At 28.9% G+C, this 25,278-nt stretch overlaps 4 protein-coding genes across 5 annotated transcripts; 3 read left to right on the top strand and 1 right to left on the bottom strand.

Moving 5' to 3' along the window:
- Positions 1-1,365: 1,365 nt before the first annotated feature.
- LOC139096423 (uncharacterized) lies at positions 1,366-15,186 on the top strand. Its single transcript, XM_070648136.1, has 4 exons — positions 1,366-3,159; positions 6,730-14,592; positions 14,651-14,833; positions 14,898-15,186. Exons 1-2 carry the CDS (start codon positions 1,714-1,716, stop codon positions 14,479-14,481), a joined length of 9,198 nt encoding a protein of 3,065 aa, XP_070504237.1. The 5' UTR covers positions 1,366-1,713; the 3' UTR covers positions 14,482-14,592; positions 14,651-14,833; positions 14,898-15,186.
- Positions 15,187-16,961: 1,775 nt separating this feature from the next.
- On the top strand, positions 16,962-18,289 carry LOC139096432 (uncharacterized). The gene is made up of 3 exons (XM_070648145.1): positions 16,962-17,816; positions 17,945-18,199; positions 18,277-18,289. The coding sequence occupies exons 1-3, from the start codon at positions 17,224-17,226 to the stop codon at positions 18,287-18,289; spliced, it is 861 nt and encodes a 286-aa protein (XP_070504246.1). The 5' UTR covers positions 16,962-17,223.
- Positions 18,290-19,373: 1,084 nt separating this feature from the next.
- Positions 19,374-22,719, top strand: LOC139096428 (galectin-9-like). Of its 2 annotated transcripts, none has more exons than XM_070648142.1 (5): positions 19,374-19,629; positions 19,770-19,835; positions 21,229-21,640; positions 21,953-22,257; positions 22,558-22,719. In XM_070648142.1, the coding sequence occupies exons 1-4, from the start codon at positions 19,434-19,436 to the stop codon at positions 22,221-22,223; spliced, it is 945 nt and encodes a 314-aa protein (XP_070504243.1). In that variant the 5' UTR covers positions 19,374-19,433; the 3' UTR covers positions 22,224-22,257; positions 22,558-22,719. The 2 variants fall into 2 exon arrangements, with proteins under 2 accessions (XP_070504243.1, XP_070504242.1); XM_070648141.1 differs by having other exon boundaries at positions 21,953-22,219.
- A 14-nt stretch (positions 22,720-22,733) lies between these two features.
- On the bottom strand, positions 22,734-25,256 carry LOC139096427 (chymotrypsin-like protease CTRL-1). Its single transcript, XM_070648140.1, has 5 exons — positions 24,995-25,256; positions 23,803-24,237; positions 23,553-23,742; positions 23,250-23,473; positions 22,734-23,010 (listed from the first exon to the last, which is right to left on the bottom strand). Exons 1-5 carry the CDS (start codon positions 25,239-25,241, stop codon positions 22,805-22,807), a joined length of 1,302 nt encoding a protein of 433 aa, XP_070504241.1. The 5' UTR covers positions 25,242-25,256; the 3' UTR covers positions 22,734-22,804.
- Positions 25,257-25,278: the final 22 nt, after the last annotated feature.

Genomic DNA, 25,278 nt, shown 5'->3' on the forward strand with positions numbered 1-25,278 from the left:
TTAAAAACCGTTTCATTTTGTTCTTTACTTCTAATAGCCAACAACGTGCGAAGTCCATCGTGATTTCCTTCAAATATTTCCTCAATAAAATTAGCGACTGCTGATGAAAATCTAGCACCACGACTAAAAAGCATTGTATTAAAATACTAAATGATATTATCTTCACAACACTGTACAATGATGACAGAATAATTCTTCTATTTGATAAACAAGTTCAGACTCAAAAAGTCATTTAAACTTTAATGAATAGTTTAAAAAGTTCAAGCAATGATGAGTGTTTTAAAGCATTTTTGTGGTCCATTCAGGAGCGAAAGTATGAAAGGAATAATAAAATTAAGTTTGTCACTAATTTCTGTGATAATAAAGACGATTCATCCAATATTAATTTTGTATTGACATATTTCTATATGAAGATCTTCAAATATCATTAAGTCAATATGCTGTACCAGATCATAGCATGTTAAAAGTTATTTTATATGATTATTAGCAAGTATATGCAATGATAATTGATTTAAATTGTTATTTATTAGACATTTTGTTAAAAATCATGATAATGTTAATATAAACCTAATTCAAGATTATGGCTTAATTTTCATCGATTCTACTGAATATGATTTAATGCATTTAATGTTTGTTGAAGTTTTTGTAGCGATATATTTTATTAATCAAATATTTCAACCTATTTTAAATAAAAATATTAAAATTCATCAAATATACGAAATGAGAATGCTAGAAGAAGATGTTCATACACCTCCAATGGAAATACACAATCAGAATTGTGAGTCAGATAACGAACTGAAAAAAATCGAGTAATATAAATAACTTTGCTTCTAAAAATAAATGCGTGCCGTTAGTTATCTTCAACAAAAAATGCTCTACTTATGATGATGAAATTAAAAAAGTTACAAAAGTACTTGTTCTTATTGAGTCACTTCAGCGCATTTTTGTTCCAGCGATCAATAATTTATTATTAAATCAGTTCCCGACTTACAAAACGAGACCTAATAGGATCTAGGTCACATCTAGACCCACAAAGCAAGATCCAGTAAGATCCAAGTCACCTTCTGATCCACAAAACAGGATCCAGTAGGATCCAGGGTACTTCCCAAATATCATTTAACAGATTTTCATAATTCATACCACATAACGGTTTGGATTAATAAATTATATTTTTCAGGGAGAGTAGATTTCCAATTTTAGAACAGCCTAAACAAAACAGTTTTTTTTTCTTCGACTCTGCAGTTTTGCACCTAATCAGATTAATAGAAGCAAAACGAAAAAAAATTATTTGAAGTTGTTATATGTGGATAACTTGTTATACGAACTTATTGCGTACTATTCTATTATATATTAAGATAGATTCTATAAGCTGAGAGTTTATTAAGACGACATTTTGTAGTTTAAATATTTTGGAGAAACTTATAAGGCTAAAATAGTGAATTTTAAATATTTAAAAGTGTTTAGATATATGTGATCATCAAAAACGTTAGTAGTAGTGTAGACATCTTGCTGATGATGAAAAAAACTTATCAAAATTTTGTGCAAAATTAAAATTTTAAATTTTAATATTTCTAAAGTTTATTACGTACATTTGCGGTATTAAAAGTGCTAACTAAGAAACATTGAACAATTTAAACTTGAATGTTTGCATTTGAACTGATTAATTTATCGTGGAAATTATGAAAATCGTAAAATTGTGAAATTAAAATTAAAATGGAGTATAATAAGGAATATATCATTAGTTATACAAAGACAGAATATGAAAATTTAAATGAGAATCAAAAACTGTGTTGTAGAGTGTTAAAATTTACATCTGAATGGACTTTCGTGGACTTAATTGATGAAATTTCTTATATATATAATAAAAAGCAATATAAAAATTTATTCGTTTTTATTGTTGAATGTGATGATGAAATAACTGACAAATCTGATCGTTTTGATGTGTTAGAGTCAAACCTCATAAAATTCAATAAAAAACGTCCATTAGTGTTGGTGTTATCATCAAAAAATGCAAATGACTCAAGAGTTTATTACAAAAATGAAAATCAGAAACTTGAAATACAGCCTGACCTTGATGATTTTGATAACTGCTTGCCATTCTTTAAATTCATCAAATCCGACAATGCAAAAAATTTGCAACTTAAATTTCTTGAAAAATTGCCACAAATTCCTGGATCTTCCTTAATTTTAAGATTATTAAGGATTTTTAATTTTCCTAAGGACTTTTATAAGGAATTAATTCAAAAATGTGCAATAAAAGGATCAGTCGATGACATTGTAGCTGCATTAAACATATGGCTTGATAATGTTGAAGAATCTATGACAAATGAAGCTGTGGAATGTTTAACAGAAGTTTCATACATAGCACAATCAGACAATGTGTCACCAGATGACGTAAATAATACAAACAGTCATGAAACTGAAACATCAATTTTATATTTGGCTGTAAAAAATTCAAAAAAAGATATTGTTGATTTCTTGACTAATCATTGCATGGAATGGATACAGAAACTGCCGTATGATCATCAACTTATGATTTCTACAACTGCATTTAATACAAATCAATTGGATGTCGTGTGTAAGCTATTGGATTGTGACTATCCATTTCCAAATAAGCTTGATGTTGATGCTGTTACTGACATTAATCTTAAAACAATTATTAATGCTAGAACTAACTTTCATACAGTCATTAAAGCTGATGACAAGAAAAGTGTTGAAATATTCATTAAAAATAATCCTAGAATTAAATTTGGATTCAACACCAATAACTGCACTGCATTGTATCATGCTTTATGCTGCAAAAAATTCGAAATTCTTTACTTTTTACAATCAAATGGATATAATGGAGTTGAATTTGATGACGCAAATGAAAAACTTTCGGATGAAAATGACAAAGAAGCATCTACAAAAGCAGCCAAAAATCAAAGACGAGATAATACTGAAACTTCACTTCCAATTGAATCAAGAAATATTTTACTTTTGGAAACATGCTCATTCATACTCAATAAGAATATTTCAAATCCAACAAAACGTGAATATAGCAATAAAATCAGAAGCTGGTACAACGATATTTACAATACTAGATTTGGGAGTAAATTGATAGATGTAGCAGCACAGTGCAATAATTTGAAAATAATATTTGATTTTGAAGATGAATCGGTAAGTTTTAAAAGTTTTAATTATGGCTATGGTATATAATCATATCAGAAAATAACTGATCAACTGATACAATAAGCTATTGAATTATATGATTTTTCATGTTATCTTAAAAAAAAAAACATCCTGTTTCACTAAAGTGGATTATCCTCGATTTTGGATTATCCACTTCAGTTTATTGGAAATATCTCAAGCAATTTAAGAGTTACTTTAATTTTGTTTTTAGCAGAGAATAAAATGAATGAAAAAAATCTTTGATGAAAAAAATCATTTTTTTTCATGATGAAAAAAATCATTTATTTTTTTCATAAAACGTACATTATTACGTAGAATTTAATCACGTAAGCTTCATAATTACGTAGAATTTGATCACGCAGGCCAAAAAACATTGTTTAAAATTTTTCTCAAAAGTTTTGTGTCAATCATGATGAAAATTTTGAAATTTTTTTAGCTCAAATATTGAATTAAACTAGAGTATTTTGAAACTTTACATGTTATTTAACTATATTTAATATATTAGTGTAGTTTTCTAGTGTTTAAACTAGTTAGATTCGTGAAAATGAACTACGAAGTTTGGTATTTTTTTCATGGAGAAACAATAATAAATCCATTGAAAAAGTACACAAATATGAAGTTAAAAATGATAAATTTGAGTTAGTCTCTGGTTTTTAGTTTATAATAATGTGACCCAGCCATGACAATTCTACATATTTTGAACATGTATTAATTATTCAATTTTTCAGTCAAATCTAGTAGATTTACCGGAATTATTGCTATAAATTGGTCAATAATTGAAAACCCAAAATTTCAAATATACGAAAATATAGGCTTATGTATGTTCTACAATTATCACATAAAATATCTTTATAAACTTTTAAAATGTTGGAGATATTTCCAAAAAACTGAAATCCGAAATCGAGGATTATTTTAGTTTTCCTTTTACAAAATGTGCGGAAAAATTAAAAATAAAAACAGTTCAATTGTTTTTGTCAATTAATCTGCACTCATCTGAAACAAGGCATAAATTAGGCTCCCTTAAGGTTTTAAGTCTTTTGAAATTAATATGTAGAAAAAGATAAAGTTCGTAATTTCTATATAGCAAAGTCAGTTGCCTAAGACGTATGCCAACAATTCATGCTGTGGCGAAATAGCATGTAGCAAGACTTGAAAGAAAATTTGCATTGTGTGTAGTTTCTATTAGTTATATAGCGTAGACATTTTCTTAGTTCAGCAGTTATTCTTAGTCATTCTTTAAATCACTCATTTTTAGCGCATTTTTGAAATTTTTTTCAAAAAGGTAGCTTAATAAGACACTTTGTTCGGTCGGTCGTTCGTTCGTTCGGCTGACGTTAAAAACTTTTTATCTAGACATTGTAGAGAGCTCGGAATGGTTTTAAAAGATCAGTGCCATAAAGTTATTGCGGCGCCGGGCATTTAAAAGTTTCCAATCAACGCATAAATTCTATAATTAACAATTTTTCATTTTCATAGCAACAAAAACACGTTTTTTCATTGTTTTACAGTGTTTTTCAATGTTCCTAAAATTTTTAACAGTGTTTACTGAATAAAATTTAAATTTGTCATAACTGTTTGAATTATAAAAATCCGTTAAATTATATGGAAGTGACCAGGATCCTACTGGATTTTGTATTGTGGGTCTGGAAGTGACCTGGATCCTACTGGATCTTGCATTGCAGATCTGGAAGTGACCTGGAACTTACTGGATCTTGTTTTGTAGATCTGGAAGTGACCTGGATCTTGTTTCGTAGACCGAAAACTGATTTAATAATCAATTACTGATCGCTGGGACAAAAATGCGCTGAATGCGTGATGAGTTCGATAAGAACGAGTACTTTTGTAATTTTTTAGTCAACGCGGTATCAATATTGGTCCGTTATTATGCATAGTTATCATAGAGAGTTATTGTATATTATTTAAGTTATATGCCAAAATTTTATTAATTTAATTTAGTTCATTTGTCCTTCTGTTCTTCTGTCTTTTTGTTCTTCTGCCCTTCTATCTATCATTCCGTTCAAAACATGATATTTACCAAAATTTGTAGAAGCCCAACTAATCGTTAAATTTCCATGCTTGGTGGGAGATTATTCTAGTATATACCCAGGGTAAACGGAAAGAGTCCTGCTTTTAGCAAATCAATTTTAGCAGTGTCCTGCTTTTAGCACTTATGTTTGAATTTTGAAAAACCATTAGAAATTATCACAAAAAAATTGATTTTTTCTTGAGTTTAAAACATTTAATTAAATTTTTAAAATTAATTAGATGATAACTTGCAGAAATAATGTCAATATACTTGATTACTTCAGAAATATCAATTAAAATTAACATTATAAATTTCATATTTCTGCCGTTATTTTTTTATTCAAATATCCGGAGCTAAAAACCGTACAAATTCTTAAAAAACCATACAAAAATAACTGTCAAATTTTCTTTTCGTTTGCCCTGGGTATATACATATATGTATGTATCAATTTGATTTCCCGAAATCCCGGTCCCGAAACTTTTCCGGGACCGGGACGGGATCGGGACGGGACCGGGAAATCCCGGGATTTCCCGAAAAAAATATGTGCTAAAAAGTACAATATTTTAATGTTTTTTCAGTGTTTTTAAGCTTAATATGTATTGTCAAAAATTTAATAAAGGATTTAAATTCTCAGAATTCTTGAACCTGACTAGTATTAAATGATTTTAAAATAGAATAACACTAAAAAATTCTGAGTTTAATTATCGTCTTCACCTTTTATACGATTATGAAGAAACAAATCTTAGTTATAAGAAATAATCTCTAATTTTTGTAATCAATTTAAAAATCATTGAACCTTTAAATTTTTGAAAAACCTCAAATTAGCTGGAAATCGATAGGTCTCGATAATTTATTTAAAAAAGTTTGTTTGATTTGGGCTTTTATTATTTGTCACAGCATTATCATAAAAAAATTTAAAATTTTAACTCAGAAGCATTCAAAAGTCGAATTTATCGCTCCATATTTTTCATGTTTTTTGATAAAATTGTTTAATTCATTTTGATTTTAAAGTTTTGATTACAAATTAAACGTCTTTTATTTTATTTTGTTAAGAGTTAATAAGAATGTTTTTAAAACCTGGTCCCGCGGGACCAGTCCCGGAAGATTTTCGGGACTGGACAGTCCCGGGATTTCCCGGTCCCGGTCCCGGTATCGAGAAAGCATAGTATCAAATATATAATAAGCTTTATTTCCACAAACCAATTATATAACTAATATAACTCTTTATAATAACGTTGTGTATGATAACTGTAGAATTCGATAACGCGTCGACTAAAAAATGACTAAGAATAACAATTGTTTAGCCAACTGGTGGTTTGGAAAGGCTTTACATATGTCTTGGCATATAAAGAACGAAAAACATATTTGCCTATTTAAAACTTGCCTAGACACTGTCTCCGATAGACATACCTTTGTAGATTTGAGTAAATCGATAGGTGACAATTCTGGTCCTAACTTTTAGCTAAGATATTAAACCAGCACTTTTAAGCATGCAAATTTTAATAAAAGCAATCCAATTTATTTTTTTATAGACTTACTTTAGTGATCTAGGAAGCAAGAACTCATTAGGTGTTGCATATCCTAAGTTTAAATGGATTTTCATTGGTGCAAAATCATCAAAAGTATTAAACAGAGACCAAAAAATAAAAGGAGTCATTAGTCATGAAATTTGTCACTTTGTCATGGGTCTTGTATACCAAAATAATGATAGTCCATTTTTTGAATATGATTCCGTAAGATCGAAAGAGTTTGAAGATATTGTTGAGGAATATAATGAATGGAAGGTCAATAATGATGAAGAAAGTCAAGGAGATGATGAAGAGGATGGAGAAAGCCAAGTAGATGATGATGAGGATGGAGAAAGTCAAGTAGATGATGAAGAAGATGGAGAAAGTCAAGTAGATGATGATGAGGATGGAGAAAGTCAAGAAAATGATGATGAGGACTGCAATGCAATTATTTCTACAGTATACACAATGTATGATGCTCAAGATCACATTGCAGAATTGATTGTAAGAGGTCCACATATTCAAGCTGAATTTGATAATGATAAGTTAAAGGAAGGAGATTTAGAAAAGAAATATAAGAAACTTTTTGATTTTATGGATAATTATGTTATTCCTGATTTGGAAAGCTTCAACCTTGAAAATCGTGAAAAGATTCAACAATTAAATAGAACTTTCAGATTCTTAAAAGAAATTGAATCTTTGGATTTTAAATTATTGGCACCAAAGAATTTAAATATAGAAAATGACGTCACAATTATTTCAACAAATGTCCCACATCTCCTATTTACAAATATTTACAATTATATTGAGAAGAAGGATGCAAAATTGTTGGATTCTAAGAATATCTTTGTTCCTTCAAATTTCAATAGTTTTGAGGACATTTTAAAAGATTACAAAGAAATTCTCAGTCAGAATTCAAAATTGAATGTTTTTGTGGACTGCACGGAAGGAATGGATGTAAATGTAAAAAAAGTTGTTGCAAAAAATAATACAAATAAGTTTATTTTCTTAATTAAAAATGATAATCAAAATGATAAAATATCAAAATACTTAACCTCAAAAGGTATTAAGCACAATCGAGTCACTGTCAATTATTCATGGAATGATTTAACAGAAGCAACTCAGAAATCGTTACTAAAGTCTGAAATTAATTTTCAAGGAAATTCTGCAATGACTTTAAATCAGCTGATTTCAATTGGTGATTTTACACAAGTTTTTGATGATCAGCAACTGAATTTGTTACTTGAAGAATCAGAAATTTCAATAAATTTGAATTTTGTAAAACTTGATGACAACTTTAAAGACTTATTTAAACCAAGAGAATTAATCAAGAAACAAAAGAATTCTACAGAATCTGTAAATCTTTCACAAGATGAGTTAATTAAAGACATAAAAACTGAAAAATTCATCTTAATATCTGACAATGCTGGTGCTGGCAAAAGCTGGACAATGAAGCATATTTCGATTGATTTATGTAAGACTTATCCCGATCGATGGATATCATATGTTGATCTGAAGCATTTTATTAATGATTTTAAATCATACAATGGTGTTCCTGAATTGCAAGACTTTATGATCAGCACCGTATTAAAGTCCTTAAATCAATTTGAAATCAGAATGTTCAAACATCTTTATACAAATGGAAAAGTTTCAATTCTTTTTGATGCATTTGATGAAATTGCGCCAGATTTTGCTTCATTTTTGATTGGCATGATTCAATCTGTTAATAAGCATATTGGAAATCAACTATTTATCACAACACGTGACTATTTTGAAGATAATTTGTCTGAAGAATTGAAAATTAATTCAATTTATAAATTAAAACCATTAACATTAATAGAAATCATAAATATGTTGGAAGAAAAGTTGAAATTATGTGACAAGTCAAAAAAATCTAAAAATTATCAAGATATTGCAAGGAATTTAGCCCACAGAATTCGTGGAATAAAGAATCGTTCAATTGGACCTCCACAATTTTTAAAAATGATCGTTAAAGTTTACGAATCAATCAAAGATGGAAATTTAAAGATTACTTCTTTTATAATTTATAAAGAATTTGTTTTTATCCAAATTAAAAGCTGGTCTAGTGAACAAGGTCCATTAAGAGCAAGAACAAATGCAATTTTTCAGCAAAAATCCATTAATTTTTTTGATCTTCATAAATACTTTGCACTTAATAGTTATTTTCCAAATCAGAAATCATTTTGCCATATATCAATAGTGGATGATGATGCAAATGTTTTAGTTTGTGACTCAGAAATCATTGGCGGTGGTTTTCTAACTAAAATTGGTGATTGCTACTTATTCATACATGAAACATTTCGAGAATATTTTGTTGCTATCTTTTTTATTGACATTTTAAAACTAAATAAATCGGAATTAATTACAGAAGATTTCTGTGAAAAATTCATTCATTTTTTGACAGGACAACAATTTTATGTCATTCGAATGTTTTTAAATGAAGGTTTTGATGATGTCTCAATATCAAAAATTGTTAACAAACATTTATCAACATTTGCCAAACCGTTTTTCAAAAATGTCGAAAATATGAAGAATTTGGCTGAATTATTTGAAGAAAATTGTTTAAATCTGGAAATATTTATAATGATACTATTCAAAGATAAGAAAAGAAGTAAGGATGTTCAAACAATTTTAAGCCAAAATCAGAAGATCATCAGCTTAATCGTCAGTCAGACTGACTTATTCACAGAATTTCAAGATTATATGATTAATCATTTGGATAAATCAAGTTTAAAGAGTTTTATTTTAAAAAATCAAATTATTCAGCACTTAATTAAGTCAACACTTGATGTAAAATATTTAAATAATTTTCTCGATCAATTAAGTAAAAAGATGAACAAAACTGAATTAAAAGAGATTGCATTGACTCTGAACAACGATCAAGAAAGTTTATTTCTAATTTTATTTAAAATCGAGCAAGATTTTCGTCAGAAGTATGATATTTTAATCAGATTTATAAATGGAATTCTATCAGAAATTGAAATAGTGAAGCTGATATCGCAATCAAATAAAGACCAAGTAAACGTGATGCATCTGTGCATGATGGATAAAGAAAAAATGGAAATTGTGTGGAAATTGTTTGAAAATCACAATTCAGTTCCAAAGCTTTGTAATTTGTTCACCCAGAAATCGCTCATTAATGAAATTACTCCTTTGCTTGTTGCATCATATAATAAAGACATTGACTTTCACATAATGTTATGGAAGGTCTTGTTGGAATCTTTTAAAAATAAAGAGGAATTGATACAGTTGCTATACATTAAAGACAATAATAGGAATATCTTCATTCATCTTCTAGTTGAATATAACATAACTGATATAATTGAAATGTATTTAAATAACATTAAAAAATACTTTAAAGTTGAAGATTATCATGAAATGCTGAGAATGAAAGGAAGTTCTTATAGAAATTTATTTCAAAAATCATTGATTAATGCAAAAGAAATCAAAACTATTCAAATTTTATGGAAAGATTATTCTAAACTATGCAAATCGACAGATGAATTCTTAAAATTGCTTGATGAACGAGATCAGTTTGGTAACAATTCACTTCATATAGCTGCACATTCAGGATCATATGATACTTTCCAATTTATAATAGATGAACTCGATCAAATCACAAATCATAAAAACATAAACATTTTGTTATCATCTGTTAATAGTTTTAACAACCAAAGTGTGCTTCATTTAGCAGCTTTAAACAACAAATCATTAAAGCTTCATGAAACTCTTTGGAGAAATTTTCGTAAATTCTTTGACAGTTCAGATCTACTTAACTTTATCACTAGACTTGATGAAGATGGTGACAATTTCATGTGTAATACTATTGAGTATAATACACAAGAAGTTATAAAATATGCATGGAAAGAAGTAGAAGAAGTACTAAACAGCAACGATGATATAAAAAACAAATTCAATGATAAAATTGAACATTGCAAAAGAATAATAGAAAAAAAGACAAAATCAGAACAATTGAATGATAAAGAAATAAAATTTCTGAATCTAAAATGGATTGATTATCAAAATATTGGCAATTCTAAAATAATCCAAGAAATTTTGCAAAAAAATAATAATTTTACTATTAAAGATTTAAACGCATTTGTAGCAGATGAAACAATAAAAAATCATGAACTTTTGTGGGAAAGTTTAACTAAATTTGACTATAACAAAGCACGGCTGATGAATTTATTAATTGAAAGAGGTCAAGATGGCAACAGTTTCATTCATAATCTTGTGATTTTTAACGCAGCAGAAGTGATTGACTTCACATTACACAAAATAAAAGAAAATCTCAATGATTCACATTACCAAGAAATTTTAAGATCAAAAGGACAAAAAGGACGGAATATACTTCACTTAGCTGCAATTCATTCAAAAGAAGTAAAAACTCATCAAACTTTATGGCAAATATTCCGAGATTCTTGTATATCTGATGATGAATTTTTGGAAATACTTCAAGAAGTTGATGATGGTGGATCCAATGTTTTTGATTTTGTTGCTTTATTTTCTACAGGTGAAATTTTTCAATTCATGATTACCGAATTAGAAAGCATTACATCCCGCGAAGAAATAAGGAAGTTATTAAAAACGTTAGGATTTCTGAATCGAAATTTGTTACAATCTGCAGCACAAGAAAATACATGTTTGGAACTTCATGAAATTCTTTGGAAAAATCTTGAAAAATATTTTGATTCATCTGAAATTTTGCAATTTTGTAAACATCGTGATGATTTTGGATGTACTGTACTTTTAAATGTAATTGAAGTAAACTCAAAAGAAATCAAGGAACTGACATGGAATAAAGTCAAGAAAGTGTTAAATAGTAATGGATATGAAGACACAAAATGTGATGAAATCATGAAAAAAGATTTAAAAGATGAAGAACTATCAAAAGAAGAAAAAGCAATTTTAAGCTTGGAATGGATTTGCATCGCCAATTCTGTTGAATTATTTGAGGATAGAATTAAGTTATTCAATAATAGAACGATTCCTGTTGAATCTCTGAAGGATTTGATGCTGTTTATTGCAGATCAAAAAATAGAAAATCATCAAATTTTATGGGAAAAATTAAAAGAAAGTTATCAAAATAAAGATAAACTGAAAAATTTGTTCCTAGAAAAGGACCAAAATGGTAACAATTACATTCATCTTCTTGTGATTTATAACAATCCAGACATAATTGAGTTCACAATAAATAAATTCAAAAAACATTTAACTGACTCTGATTATCAAGAAATTTTAAGATCAAAAGGAGAAAAGGGACAGAATTTACTTCAAGTAGCTGCAGTTGAATCAAAAGTAGTAAAAACCCATCAAATTTTGTGGAAAACATTTCGAGATTCTTGCAATTCTGATCATGAATTTTTGGAAATACTCCGAGAAGTTGATGGTGATGGATCTGATATTTTAAATCTTGTGGCTACATTTTCTTCTGGTGAAATTTTTCAATTTTTGATTACCGAATTAGAAAAGGAAAATTTGGAAGATGAAACAAGAAAACTTTTGAAGAATATTGATTGTTGGGGACGGCATGTGCTTCAATCAGCATGTAGAAGTAACAAATCAGTAGATCTTCACAAAACACTTTGGAAAATAATTCAAAAATATTTTAACTCGTTAGAAATTTTTGATTTTATTAAATATTTTGATTTCCAAGGAGACAACATTTTAATAAAAGCAGTAAGTTTCAATTCAAAAGAAGTTATAGAATTCACATGGAAGGAAACTCAAAAACTTTTTATAAATATTAATTGTTATACTGCTGAAAACCATGACTCAAACATTAAGAAATGTGATCAAATTGTTCAAAAATCAATCAAATCTATTAAACTTACTTATGACGAAAACGACTTTTTAAAATTAAAGTGGATCGAAATTAAGGAACAAACTCCTTCGATGTTTTTAAATAAAATCAAGCAAGTTCAGTTTGAAAGTCAAAAGGATTTAAATAAATTTGTTCTCGATAAAAGTTTAAAAAGTCATGAATATTTGTGGAAACAAATTTTAACAAATTTAACTAAATTTGGCAATAGCAAAGCACGGCTGATGAATTTATTAATTGAAAAAGATCAAGATGGCGATAATTTCATTCATAATCTTGTGATTTTTAACGCAGCAGAAGTGATTGACTTCACATTACACAAAATAAAAGAAAATCTCAATGATTCACATTATCAAGAAATTTTAAGATCAAAAGGACAAAAAGGACAGAATTTACTTCAATTAGCTGCAATTCATTCAAAAGAAGTAAAAACTCATCAAACTTTATGGCAAATATTCCGAGATTCTTGTATATCTGATGATGAATTTTTGGAAATACTTCAAGAAGTTGATAACAATGGCTGTAATATTTTTGATCTTGTGGCTATATTTTCTACAGGTGAAATTTTTCAATTTATGATTAACAAATTAGAAAGCATTACATCCCCTGAAGAAATAAGGAAGTTATTAAGAACGTTAGGATTTATGAGTCGAAATTTGTTACAATCAGCAGCACAACAAAATACATGTTTGGAACTTCATGAAATTCTTTGGGAAAATCTTGAAAAATATTTTGATGCGTCTGAAATTTTGCAATTTTGTAAACATCGTGATGATTTTGAATGTAATGTACTTTTAAACGTAATTGATAAAAACACAAAAGAAATCAAGGAACTGACATGGAATAAAGTCAAGAAAGTGTTAAATAGCAATGGATACGAAGACACAAAATGTGACGAAATCATGAAAAAAGGATTAAAATTTAATGAATTAACAAAAGAAGAAAAAAGACTTTTAAATTTGGAATGGATTCAAATCACAAATTCTGTTGAATTATTTGAGGATAGAATTCAGTTATTCAATAATCAAACGATCCCTGTTGAATCTCTGAAGGACTTGATGCTGTTTACTGTAGATCAAAAAATAGAAAATCATCAAATTTTATGGGAGAACTTGATAGAAAATTGCAAAAGTAAAGATAAACTGAAAAATTTGTTCCTAGAAAAGGACCAAAATGGCAACAATTACATTCATATTCTTGTGATTTGCAATACTGCAGAAGTGATCGAGTTTACATTACAAAAATTTGAAGAAAATCTCAATGATTCAGATTATCAAGAAATTTTAAGATCAAAAGGATATCGTGGACAGAATTTACTTCACAGAGCTGCAATTTCATCAAAAGAAGTAAAAACTCATCAAATTTTGCGGCAAATATTTCGAAATTCTTGCAAGTCTGATGATGAATTTTTGGAAATACTTCGAGAAGCTGATGAGGAAGGATACAGTTTAATTAATTATGCTGCATGCTACTCAGACCATCACATAATGAAATTTTCAATTGAAGAACTGGAAAATATTACAAAAGTAGATGAACTTAAATCCTTTTTGAAACATTTGGATAATGATAAGCAAAACATTTTACAAAATGCAGTAATTAATAATAAAAACTTAGAAGTTCACAAATATCTTTGGCAAAAAATTCCAACAATTTTCAATTCTGTTGAAATTTTAGATTTTATTAACAATTATTGTATTGACGGGTTTCACATTTTACACGATGCTACGTACTGGAATGTCAAAGAAATCGCCGAATTTACATGGTCACAAATTCAAATTTACATCAGCAATAAAGATGATCAGGTTAAATATTTAACTAAATTAACAACATTAAACAAGAATATACATGATTTAGCAATAGAAAATAAATCAAAAGATCCAGAAATAGTTGCATGGACAAAGGATTTGATGCAAAAATATGATATCAATTTTTGAGACATTACCATTAAAATATCAACAAATTTTAAGGATATTAGACTTGAATGATTAGTTAAAGTATATCTTAGCATCATTACCAACCATATTGAGGCTAGTAACTGCACAAAGGTAAGCATTTTATTAACAATTTACTATTTAAATTAATAATATTTTTGAAATTCAACAGAATGAATTTGCACAACTTTGGCAGTGTGACAAGCATTCCTTGAACAGTTTTATTAATTTCACTCATTCATGTGCATACTTAACTCATTAAGCATCAACTCTCACTATCAATATTGATTACTGACGTGAAATTGTTGAGACATCTCAGCTCAATCTACAAAATGCTAAGCAATGTCAAAGAAAGGTAATAAATCACAGCATTTCTATTCAATTGAATGTAAATTATCAAATAATAACTCTATTTTTAGTACAAAAACTATTATCAAGCACAAAGTCAGTAATATTCAATCAGCAATAAGGAAATCAATGTGAGATTCCTGAAAAATACAACAAATCCGATCTTTAAGATGTCGAGGCTTTGTCAATGCTGCATTTATTTTGTATTGTAGAAATTAGTTTTATTATTAAAAGTTATTTTCAACTTTAATTATTGATTTATAAATTTAAAAATTATATTAAACGAGTGTTGTCTAAATTTAGCACATCTTTGTAATAAGCAACGTGTGTTGACAACATTGTATATAACGATTATTAACATTTTACACAATTTTCTATTATTTGTTAAATTTTTTTAATAATTGTATTTTATTTTTAAAAAATTTAACCAATTATAAAAATAATTTGTATTTAAATTTGTGAATCAAAAGCTATATTTGACACAATATTATTGAATTCAAATTTAATTAAAATAATTATTTTTTTATTTCAAAATTTCAAAATTATTTTCACATTAATGCAAATAACAAAATTATTCTTAGGAAATTGGATTTTTGGTGTAAATTTAATTAATTAAAATATATTTAAAATTTTGTTTATTTTTATGTGGTTTAAGCCAAAAATTCGAGTTTGTTTTCTGGTTTATTAGAATTTAAAAACAGTATATTTTTTTAAAAGGATTATTCAATTCTTAAATCGAGTTAGGCGAGGTAGAATGTCGATTTCTTGCGTTGTTATGTAATAAGTGAACAATTAAAAAAATATTTAAAAATATAAATTCAAAAATACTCAATATAAGAAAATACAATTGTATTCTTCAATATGTTTTAATATTTAAATTATGTTAAAAAAGCATTTTTAATGTGAAAAATTTTGTAGTTGTTTATTGAAATTTTGTGGATTAAAAGAGACTTTTCATCAATAAATTGAGCATTTTATTTGTTTTTTACAGCTGACTATTGTGATTGTTATTGTGGTTTAGAATTTAAAGGCAGTGAATGGACTGATGAAGAAGTTGTTGGCTGTGACTTGTTAATCATGGAAAATGAAAACTTTTGGTTCCTTTCCAATGGTTTAAGTATTTTTATGCTGCTTATTTTGTGTTTAAAGCATTTAAAGATTTAAAATTTAATGAAATTTTTATTAATGTTTTAAAAAACTACAATTGCTGCAACAAAATTTGTGAGATGATTAAGGAAGGATAAGCAATATTTGTGAGATGTAAATGAAGCTAAAATAAAAATGACAAATTCAGAAATAGCGATGCAGATTGACAGTTTTCCAAAAATGACTACAAAATTTAACAAATTGAAGAATATTTTTACATCATCAAATTTACTTTCATTGTGTCTAATCAAGACCAGTGTGAGGAATTAAGTAATAAATAGACAGAATTTGATTTAAGTACAATAAAAGTTGACGTCAATTATTTATGGAATGACTTGACAGTCGACAGTCACAAAAGATTTTGCTTAAAATGAAAATAAATTTTCAAAATAATTTAGAATATTAATTTATGGACATCCTGAAAGACGATTACAATCCAGAAAATGGGGAAGTATATTTTTTTTTTTTTGGAAAATATGTCTTTGGCACGGAATTTTTTGGAACAATTTTTTTGAAATGTAATTATTTGAGAAACAAAATTTTCGTGTGATAAAAATACAAGATCCAGTAAGGTCCAAATCAGTTCCTAGAGCTGAAAAAAGATCCAGTATTAAAGTCACGATACAACACAGTGCTTTGCGGGTCTTATAACTCGAATGAAAATCACATATAAAATTAAGCTTCAACTGGTCTCCAAAGTTTAAACATTACTGCTTGCACGTACAAAACTTCAAATAAACTATTGTCAAAATTAGAATATGACTTGCTATTTTAATACCTTATCAATTTGTTATAATCATTTACATTTTCTTGGTTAATTGTAAAACAATACGATTGAAAATGTTCAAATATTTAATCAATTTTCCAGTATTAAGTTCTCATTAGTCGAAAGTTTTCTGAAGCATTAAGTCACAAAATAAAATAAATGAAGTTAAAAATTGAATTTATTCTTATTTTTTGGTATTTTAGTCATCAAATTGCATCAGAAATCAACATAACACTTTTAAGTCTGTCGATTTGTGATATTATTGATAAATTTTATTCGAAATATTCAAGAAATGTTGAAATTATTGATTTTAATGGATCACAAGGTGATTTGGTTGGAAAGATTATGGAAAATCTCAACAATTCGATGACTGTGACTATCATAAAAACGAAAACTCAACTCAGAAGCTCAATAAAACTACCAAAAAAATTGAAAATCAGACAATTTTGCTGTTTGATAATTTTGAGAGCTTTAATATTTTCAACATGGCAGATGAAATCAATATAAAATTTTTAAATCCAATCAGATTGCTCGTATACTGCGTAAATACATCAAAATCAGACATTAACAGTATTAACACGAAACTGGTCATTCCTCCTTATTATTATTTCATTATTTCAAATGGAGATGACACAAGCCTTGAACTCTATACATTTGAGAATCTCGCCGATTTAAAATACTGCATAGAAAATCAAACTTTAATAAAAATTAATGAATTTTCATCAATTGATTTAAAATGGACAATTTTACCTCCATTTCCAAAAAAGTATAAGAATTTTCACAACTGTACAATGCTCACAGGTACATTTGGTAGAGAAATGTTTATAGATTATGAAGAAAATCCACTTACAAATCGTGTTGATGCTGAAGGACCGGGTAATGATATCATGGATTTTCTTGGAAATGAACTAAATTTTAACAATGAATTCTGTTTATGTAAAAATGACAAATGTACAGATCATTCATGTTATCCAATCGAACTCTATAATCTCTTAACTGTGCCGCCTTTGAATATTTTAGTTAAGATGAAATCGAAAAAGGATAAGTCAAATTATGTTATGCTGAATATTGAATCTGAGTGAGTATTTTCTTTGTTAATAATCAAGATTGTTGCTGTGCAGAGAACTCGTGACTTCTTAGTCTAATAAAACTTTATAATCCATTTAATTCGTAAAAAATTAAAAATATTTTCATTAACAATTTCAGGTATAGAATCTACGTTCCGTCACCAGATTACTATACTCCAATTGAGAAGTTGGCACTACCATTTGACTTCCATGCATGGATATTAATCAGCACAACAGCTGTTTCAACAATTATTTTTGTTACTATAGCTTATGGACTCCAACAAACTAACTATATCATAAAATGTATAGCTTCATTTCCATTATTGACTATGAAAACGATACGAATTATTTTTGGCATTGGACACACAAAACTGTCATCCAGCAGCCTTTTAAGGTTAATTTTGATGATTTTTATTGCCTGGTTCTTAGCATTAAGAACATTTTATGTGGCAAAAATGATCGAATTTACAGTTTTTGGTGTTAAGAAGCCTACAATGAAAACTTTAGATGAATTAAGACAGAAAAACTTTGAACTTACTATATTTAATGACCAAATAGTCCACTTAGAAATAGACAGTGATAGGAAAATTTTTGGGTATGTTGTTAAAAAAAATAATTTTATATTAAAAAATGACTAATATTAAAAATTCAGATTACCATTCATACTACCAACAACGGATGATATGAATAACATACTTTCTTCCGGTGATATATTCAAGCCATCATTTAACGGAACAATTCTTTTATGTAATCTTGAGAAGGAATTGGGCAGTGCATATCGAAAATCAACATTTTTAACATTTTTCATTCCTGTTCCGATGGGAAAATTTATTTATTTTTTTGGATTTTATTTTCCAAATTTGTGGAATGAAAGGATGAAGGACATCATTGAGGATGCAATTTCTGGTGGACTTATAAAAAGAATTTTTGAAAATTATACAAAGACAAAATGGAATTTACAACCGATTGGCAATGAATCAGATCAATTGATATTGAATTTTGATGATTTAATTCTGAGCTTTCAGATCTGTCTATTTGCATTTTATGCTGCATTTGTGATATTTTTATGTGAAATTATTATGTCTTATATCATCAAGATCTGTACAGATGAATGGAATAACAAACAATGTTCAGAAAGTCGATGCTTAACTATTTCTGATACAACAAGCATATCCAGTCATTCAATTCAGATAATTAATTTAACAATGGATATTGAATCTACAGACAGTGAGTCAGAACGGCCTTTAGATGATATTGTATTTGGTGAAACCATTGATGATGGAATAGATGCTGAAAGTGTAAAGGCTGACAATGATGAGGAATGTAATGTGTCAAGAAGGCAAGGAAATAATAACGATGAAGGGATTGTTATCAAAATTGAGTATATAACTTAGGTATGAGGTCATGTCTGGTCATATTAAGTTGAATCATTCAAAAGCACCAAAATTATTCTTGTCACACAAAAGTCACAAGCCATGCGCCAAGCTACACAACACAAAACTTCATTGATAAGATACAAGTTGCTTTGTATCAAATCATATTTTTGTTATCATTCACAAAAAAAAGTCTTCAGTCAGATTTCATCGTTCGTAATTGCTGGAACGTGTTGTATTTTAAAGAGAAAAAAAATGGTTAAGTTTACGGGATCATTTCAGTCGCCTTTGGAATTTGGTCACGTAATTGTTATTAGTGGAATTGCAAGAAAAACTGCGGAAAATTTTTTTATAAATTTTTTGGGTGATAAAGCATCCGGGGACATTCCGTTGCATTTAAATGTTGTGTTTGGTGAAAATGAGCAGATTATTAGAAATACGAAGATTAATGGTGAGTAATTGGGAGATGGGTTGATAGATTTAGGGATTCTAGGAAGATGTCACGTAAATTTTGGAACTTTATGTCCCAAACCTTGACATTAAGACGTCGAAATATCGAATTTTGAACTTAATTTTATAATTAATTTCTAGGCGAATTCGGTGCAGCTGAGACATCCCCGGGAATGTTTACAAAAGAGCGAAATCCACTAAAATCAGGTGACGAAATTGAATATTTTTTTTCATCTAGTTTTGTACGACTGCTTTTATCAGTGCTTATTGTTGTGATTATGTCCGTCAAAAAATTTTTCATTTTTTATATCGCAAAAAAAAAAATTATTTAATGTGTTGCGTTATTAGTTTTGGCTTGTTATCATTTCTTAAAAGTATAATAAGAAAAAAAAACTTACTGCGTCATTGTTGATGTGTAAAATAAGGTGGGATTTTTAGAAGATTTCAGAATGTTATGATTGGAATTATGTTTTATTGTAAGATTTATAGTTGATAACGTTGCTAACTAAAATGTTCAGCTTCAATTCTTGAATTAAAAATGAATGATAAAAATTAGGAAGCTTAATGACTTGTTGTAGCTAATTTAATTCTGAGATGTCAAATTGTGACAATAAGAGCCATCACATTCCCGAAATTTATGACATTATGCAACTAATTATGCTGATTATCGAATTAATCCATATTGCATTTAAAATTCTGATTTGGTATGTAGGGAACATGAACTAGTTAGCAGAAAAACCCAACTTTTATCAACTTTAATGAAATTTAAACACAATTGTATGCAAATAGGGTAATTTTGAATCCAAAACCCCTCCCTGGATATGCTTGATTGTCAATATTTGTTTTCTCAATTTAAAATACTTAGCCATAGACTATTGTAACTTAAATTTAAATACCACGAAGGTTTATTGGGATTTCATGCTTGTCAAGTTTTTGATGCTTTTTTGAAGACAATACATTCCTAACTCTGCACTTTGCATGACCCTGTGTGTACAAATACAATGGACCTAATCACAATTTGTGTATTGCTTATCAGACTTGATGTGGCTAGAACAGCAAAAAAGCACCTAAAGTAAATTAAACTTGAGATTGAATCTGGGTTGTTAGGATTGATAGGCCAGCACTGTAACTAAAGACCATTTTGAAATTGTTTGATGTAATTTGCTTTTTTTAATTTTTTTTGAGATTGATCTCGAGTTTCCAAACCTTAGTTTAGTACCGAAAATCACTAGACAGCTCTAAAATTTTTATCAGTACAAGAAAAAAATTCGTTATCAATTCAGCGTGATTTAAAATGGATTTCTGCACACTGTTTGATAACAAATTTATCACTTAATTGCATAATAATATTTACAGCTTAAAATTTTTTATTTATTTTGGTATTTATAGCTCATTTACTACAATATTTTCAACTCGACAAGCTGATAATGTCAATTTTTTTGAGTGTTTTTGGAGTTAATTGTTTTTGATTTTATGTTGGTAGTTTTGATAAAAATTAATAGTTTTTTAATTAATTTATGTGAACAGCTTGTGTATTTTGATTAGTTCCTTGCAGTGATTTTGTCAGAAAAATTTGACATAATTTTTACTTAATTTCCAGGAGACAGATTCACATTCTACATTCTCATCGGTCTCGATCGTTTCCACATCAGCATCAATTCAATTCACTTTTGTGACTACATCTTCCGCGCATCAGTCAAGCGCATACAATCCTGTCAAGTCGTCCGTGACGTAGATCGTATAATTCAGTTTGATCATCGTCGCACTTTTCCATTCACATATCCAGTTGCACAATCAAGATTACCGCCACATTTGGTATTTTCGAATGACATTCCAGCGCCATTTAAGGAAGGAAGTGTTTTGGTGATTAAAGGAAGTACTGGTGGAAATCCAAATGGAGCATTTAGGATTAAATTTTATGTTGGAAAGAGTGAAAAGCAGGCATTTACATTTGATGTACGATTTTCACAGCAGAAGGTTGCAAGGAATAATTGTGTCAACGATATGATGTTGTAAGTTTTGGATATTGATTTAAATTGTTAAGTTGTGCTGCAAATGTAATGCTTATAGCTCAAATAATTCTTAAACTAGTCAACCTATATGTGGTCTTGATTATGATCCGTTTGATTTTGGTTTAATTCCATTTGGATGTGATCATGATTAAGGACAGTCTGATCCTGATAAAAATCTATTAGAAATTGACTCTGTCGTGAATATCGCCCATCTGAATCCAATCTAATTTGATACTCAAGTTGTTCTAATCTTATCCTTGTCTAATGTCCAATATTCAAAAAAATAATCAAATTTCAATAATTTCATTCCAGTTTCGTTGAAGACGAAGAAGAGACATACGGCGGCTTTCCATTTGACTTTGAAAAAATCTTCAAAATAGCCTTTGGATTTGAGCATCAAGGCGTGAGAGTGTCAGTTAATGGAAAATTCTTCTGTGAATATCCATATACAGCCAAACTCGTTCAATATTCCGGCATGAAAATCAGTGAGAGAAGTGACTTACGACTTCATGTCATGGAGGTTCATCATTTTCGCATTGAAAAGGATTTACATCACTTGGATGTCTTCTCGAAGCTCGAGTGAATATCGAAATTTAGTTTTGGATTAATCATTATTAGTAAGAATGAAATTAGAAAGAATTTATGTTTTGGGATCCGGAATCCGGAGAGGAACAGCTTACGGTTAATTGGTTGAATGTCAGGGGCGTAGCAAGTCAGGGGAATTACCCGGCATACCCATTTGCTTTAATATAAGCTGAATTTGCCATTTGTCCAGTCTTAATGCTAGTCATAGACACAGTCTGTTCCCCTCGGAAATAGAAAATGTGGAGTGAATGGAAACAGTTGAACTTACATTTTTTTTAAATTAGCATTTATGAGTTTTGACATTTAATTAAATTTTATTCTTTTAATTTTAGCTGTAATATTTTCTAAGATGCTAAAGTCATCGGAGGTTTAAAGTCAAATTGACATCGAGAATGGTTAAGATGACGTATGTAAAATTATGTTAAAATCAAGCTGCTTTAAAGCAAGTTTTTTTTGAAATATTAATAAAATTTACTATACTAATTTACTAAGCATTAGTTCAATATAATTCTCTATATAGTGAACGGCAGTAGTAATAAAGTTTATTTATATAATTCAAATAATAAAATTTATTTAATATTATTCCAAAATTAAAATTTCAAAATCATCAAATCGGTGCTCTTTCCAGTAAAATGGAATAAATATTGCTTTAATTGTATCCACAACTTTTCCAATTATGTATTGTCCTTCATGCATTCGTCTTCCAACAAAAAGTTTTGATTCACCTTCATATCCACCTTGTACTGCGTTGCTTGGGAATGATCCAGTGAATTGAATCCAACGATCTAAAAATTAGGTACAAATTTAAATTAAGACATTTCTAAAAGGTATCCGAACAGAATAAATTGAAAAATCAATCAAAAATAAGACCCCAGACCACTTTGCCTCTGACTTGATGCCAGAGTCACCCCAGCCTGGTGCCGAATTTTGGACCTATCAACACACTTGTGGCATTCGAGAATTAATGAATTAATTAATGCCCAGAAATAACAGAATCAAAAAATTAATTAAAATCACATCTTACGTTTCTTAGCCGATGCCAAAATCTCAATTCCATCCTCAAACTTAAGTTCCTCACCAAAATATGGCAAGTAAATTGTCTTATGTGGACGAACGAATTTTCCAATGATTAAATTGTTTTCATACATTCGTCTTGCAACGTAAGTCCTCACACTACCTTCATCATTATAGACAGAATTTTGTGAAATCACATCTGTGGATGGATTGTATGGATTCCATTCTTCGTTCCTAAAATGTCAAAATTATTGAATTGAATATTTTGCCATCAACACGCGGTGTTAGTCATGAATGATCACTAAATTCTCACCTAATTTCATCACTACGTCCAGTTTCAGTCAATATCCAGTTAACAAACAAAGGAACACTTGTAAATACAGCATAACTATCGGATCTACAATTTTCACCAATTTCAAGTATCGCAGCTGAAACAATGCCAATAATTTTAAAAGACGATGTGTGTGACCGGACCACAAATCCAGCTCCGCTGTCACCTTTGCCTAAAATTTTCTCAAAATAATTTATTCAAGAATTTCATACTTAATTTTAATAAATCTTACATGCTGTCTGACTTAAGTCACCTCCACAAAATGTCCTTTTTGAAGCTGTTGTATGAAAACCACTTGGATGCCACAAGCAGTTCTCTTGAGTCACTGTCGGAATTTTTAAAAACCTTAATTTCTCATCCAAAACATCACCATTTGAAACTCCAAATCCAGCAACAAATCCAGTTACTTCATAGACTTTCTCATATGAACTTGGCAGACATACTGGCTGAATTTTATTTGTTAATCGAACTGAACGTCCAAGCTTCATAATTGCAAGATCAGCATCGTATTTAGTACCATATGTTGTGCTCCAATCTGGATGCATTTTAACTTCGACAACGTCAAACTTCTCTCCTTGATTTTTTGATGCATCAGCAACACCGAGAGTTACAGAAATTTTATTGATTTCAAATTTGGGTCTACCTTTGTCTTGAATGCAATGAGCGGCTGAAATTGAAAGATTTGGTTTTGTGAGAAATTATGGAAGTAAGTTACAGAAAATTCGGAGATGAATGGCAATTTAAAGCGTGAATCTTAGTTAATTTTCTATCAGATCTCATTAAAAATATCGTAATTTAGGAAAAGATAATGCAGATCAAGTAAGTGTAATTCTCATCAACTCTCACTCTCCGAAACCCAAAGCGTCACTCCTCTCTGTTGTCAAAGAGTAACAAAAACATTTGCAACATATGATCTGTAAAAACCAGAACTCTCTTTTTAAGTCTCTTCTTGCTGATAACATTGAACTCTTTGGGTTAAAAGCAATAACATGCAAATAAGATGAGAATTTCCCATAATCTAAGCATACATGAGGCTGATTTAACCGGTTTTGTTTTATTTGCAGTCATAACAAATTAATAATTACTAAGAATTTGTCGATGGGGTTTTTTATAAAGTTATTTTGTATTTTTGTAATTAAGTTGAATGTAGTTTGCAATTTTTCGGAATTATTTAAAGCACTGGCTATGGTGTTATGCACTGACGTTATTGCGATTGAAATATTCAGTTACCCTGAAATTTCTAGACCCAAAATGAAGCCAAGAAGTCTCGGATATTTAATATCCTGATAGCTAGCTCTGAAGACGAGTAATGCCTTCATGCTTCAATTTATAGTCCTTAGTAATACCAATAAAATAAGTCCAACCAATCCTGTTCAGTCAAGCTTAATCACTTGATCTGTAATAATTCTTAATTAATATCTCACCTGTAAGTACATACTGATCACTAATCAAGGTTCCTGAACAATAAAATTTTCTAGAATTCCCATCTTTAAGATAAAGTGCAGCAGCCCAAGGCCATTGACCTTCCTCAGCTAGTTTACCATTGAAAGCTAAACCATCCGAGCTAGTAAATTTAGAATTGGAAATTCCACATTGTTTCTGACAACTTACTGCCACAGCAAAGCTAATAAATAGTGTTAATAACTTGATCTTCATGATGAGACTGAACATTTTGGTATGAAGTAAATGAGAGAAGACAACATGTATG

The sequence above is a fragment of the Chironomus tepperi genome, unplaced genomic scaffold (assembly GCF_022539635.2).
Source record: "Chironomus tepperi strain 1889 unplaced genomic scaffold, CSIRO-AGI_Ctep_v1 contig_389, whole genome shotgun sequence".
Lineage (NCBI taxonomy): Eukaryota > Metazoa > Arthropoda > Insecta > Diptera > Chironomidae > Chironomus > Chironomus tepperi.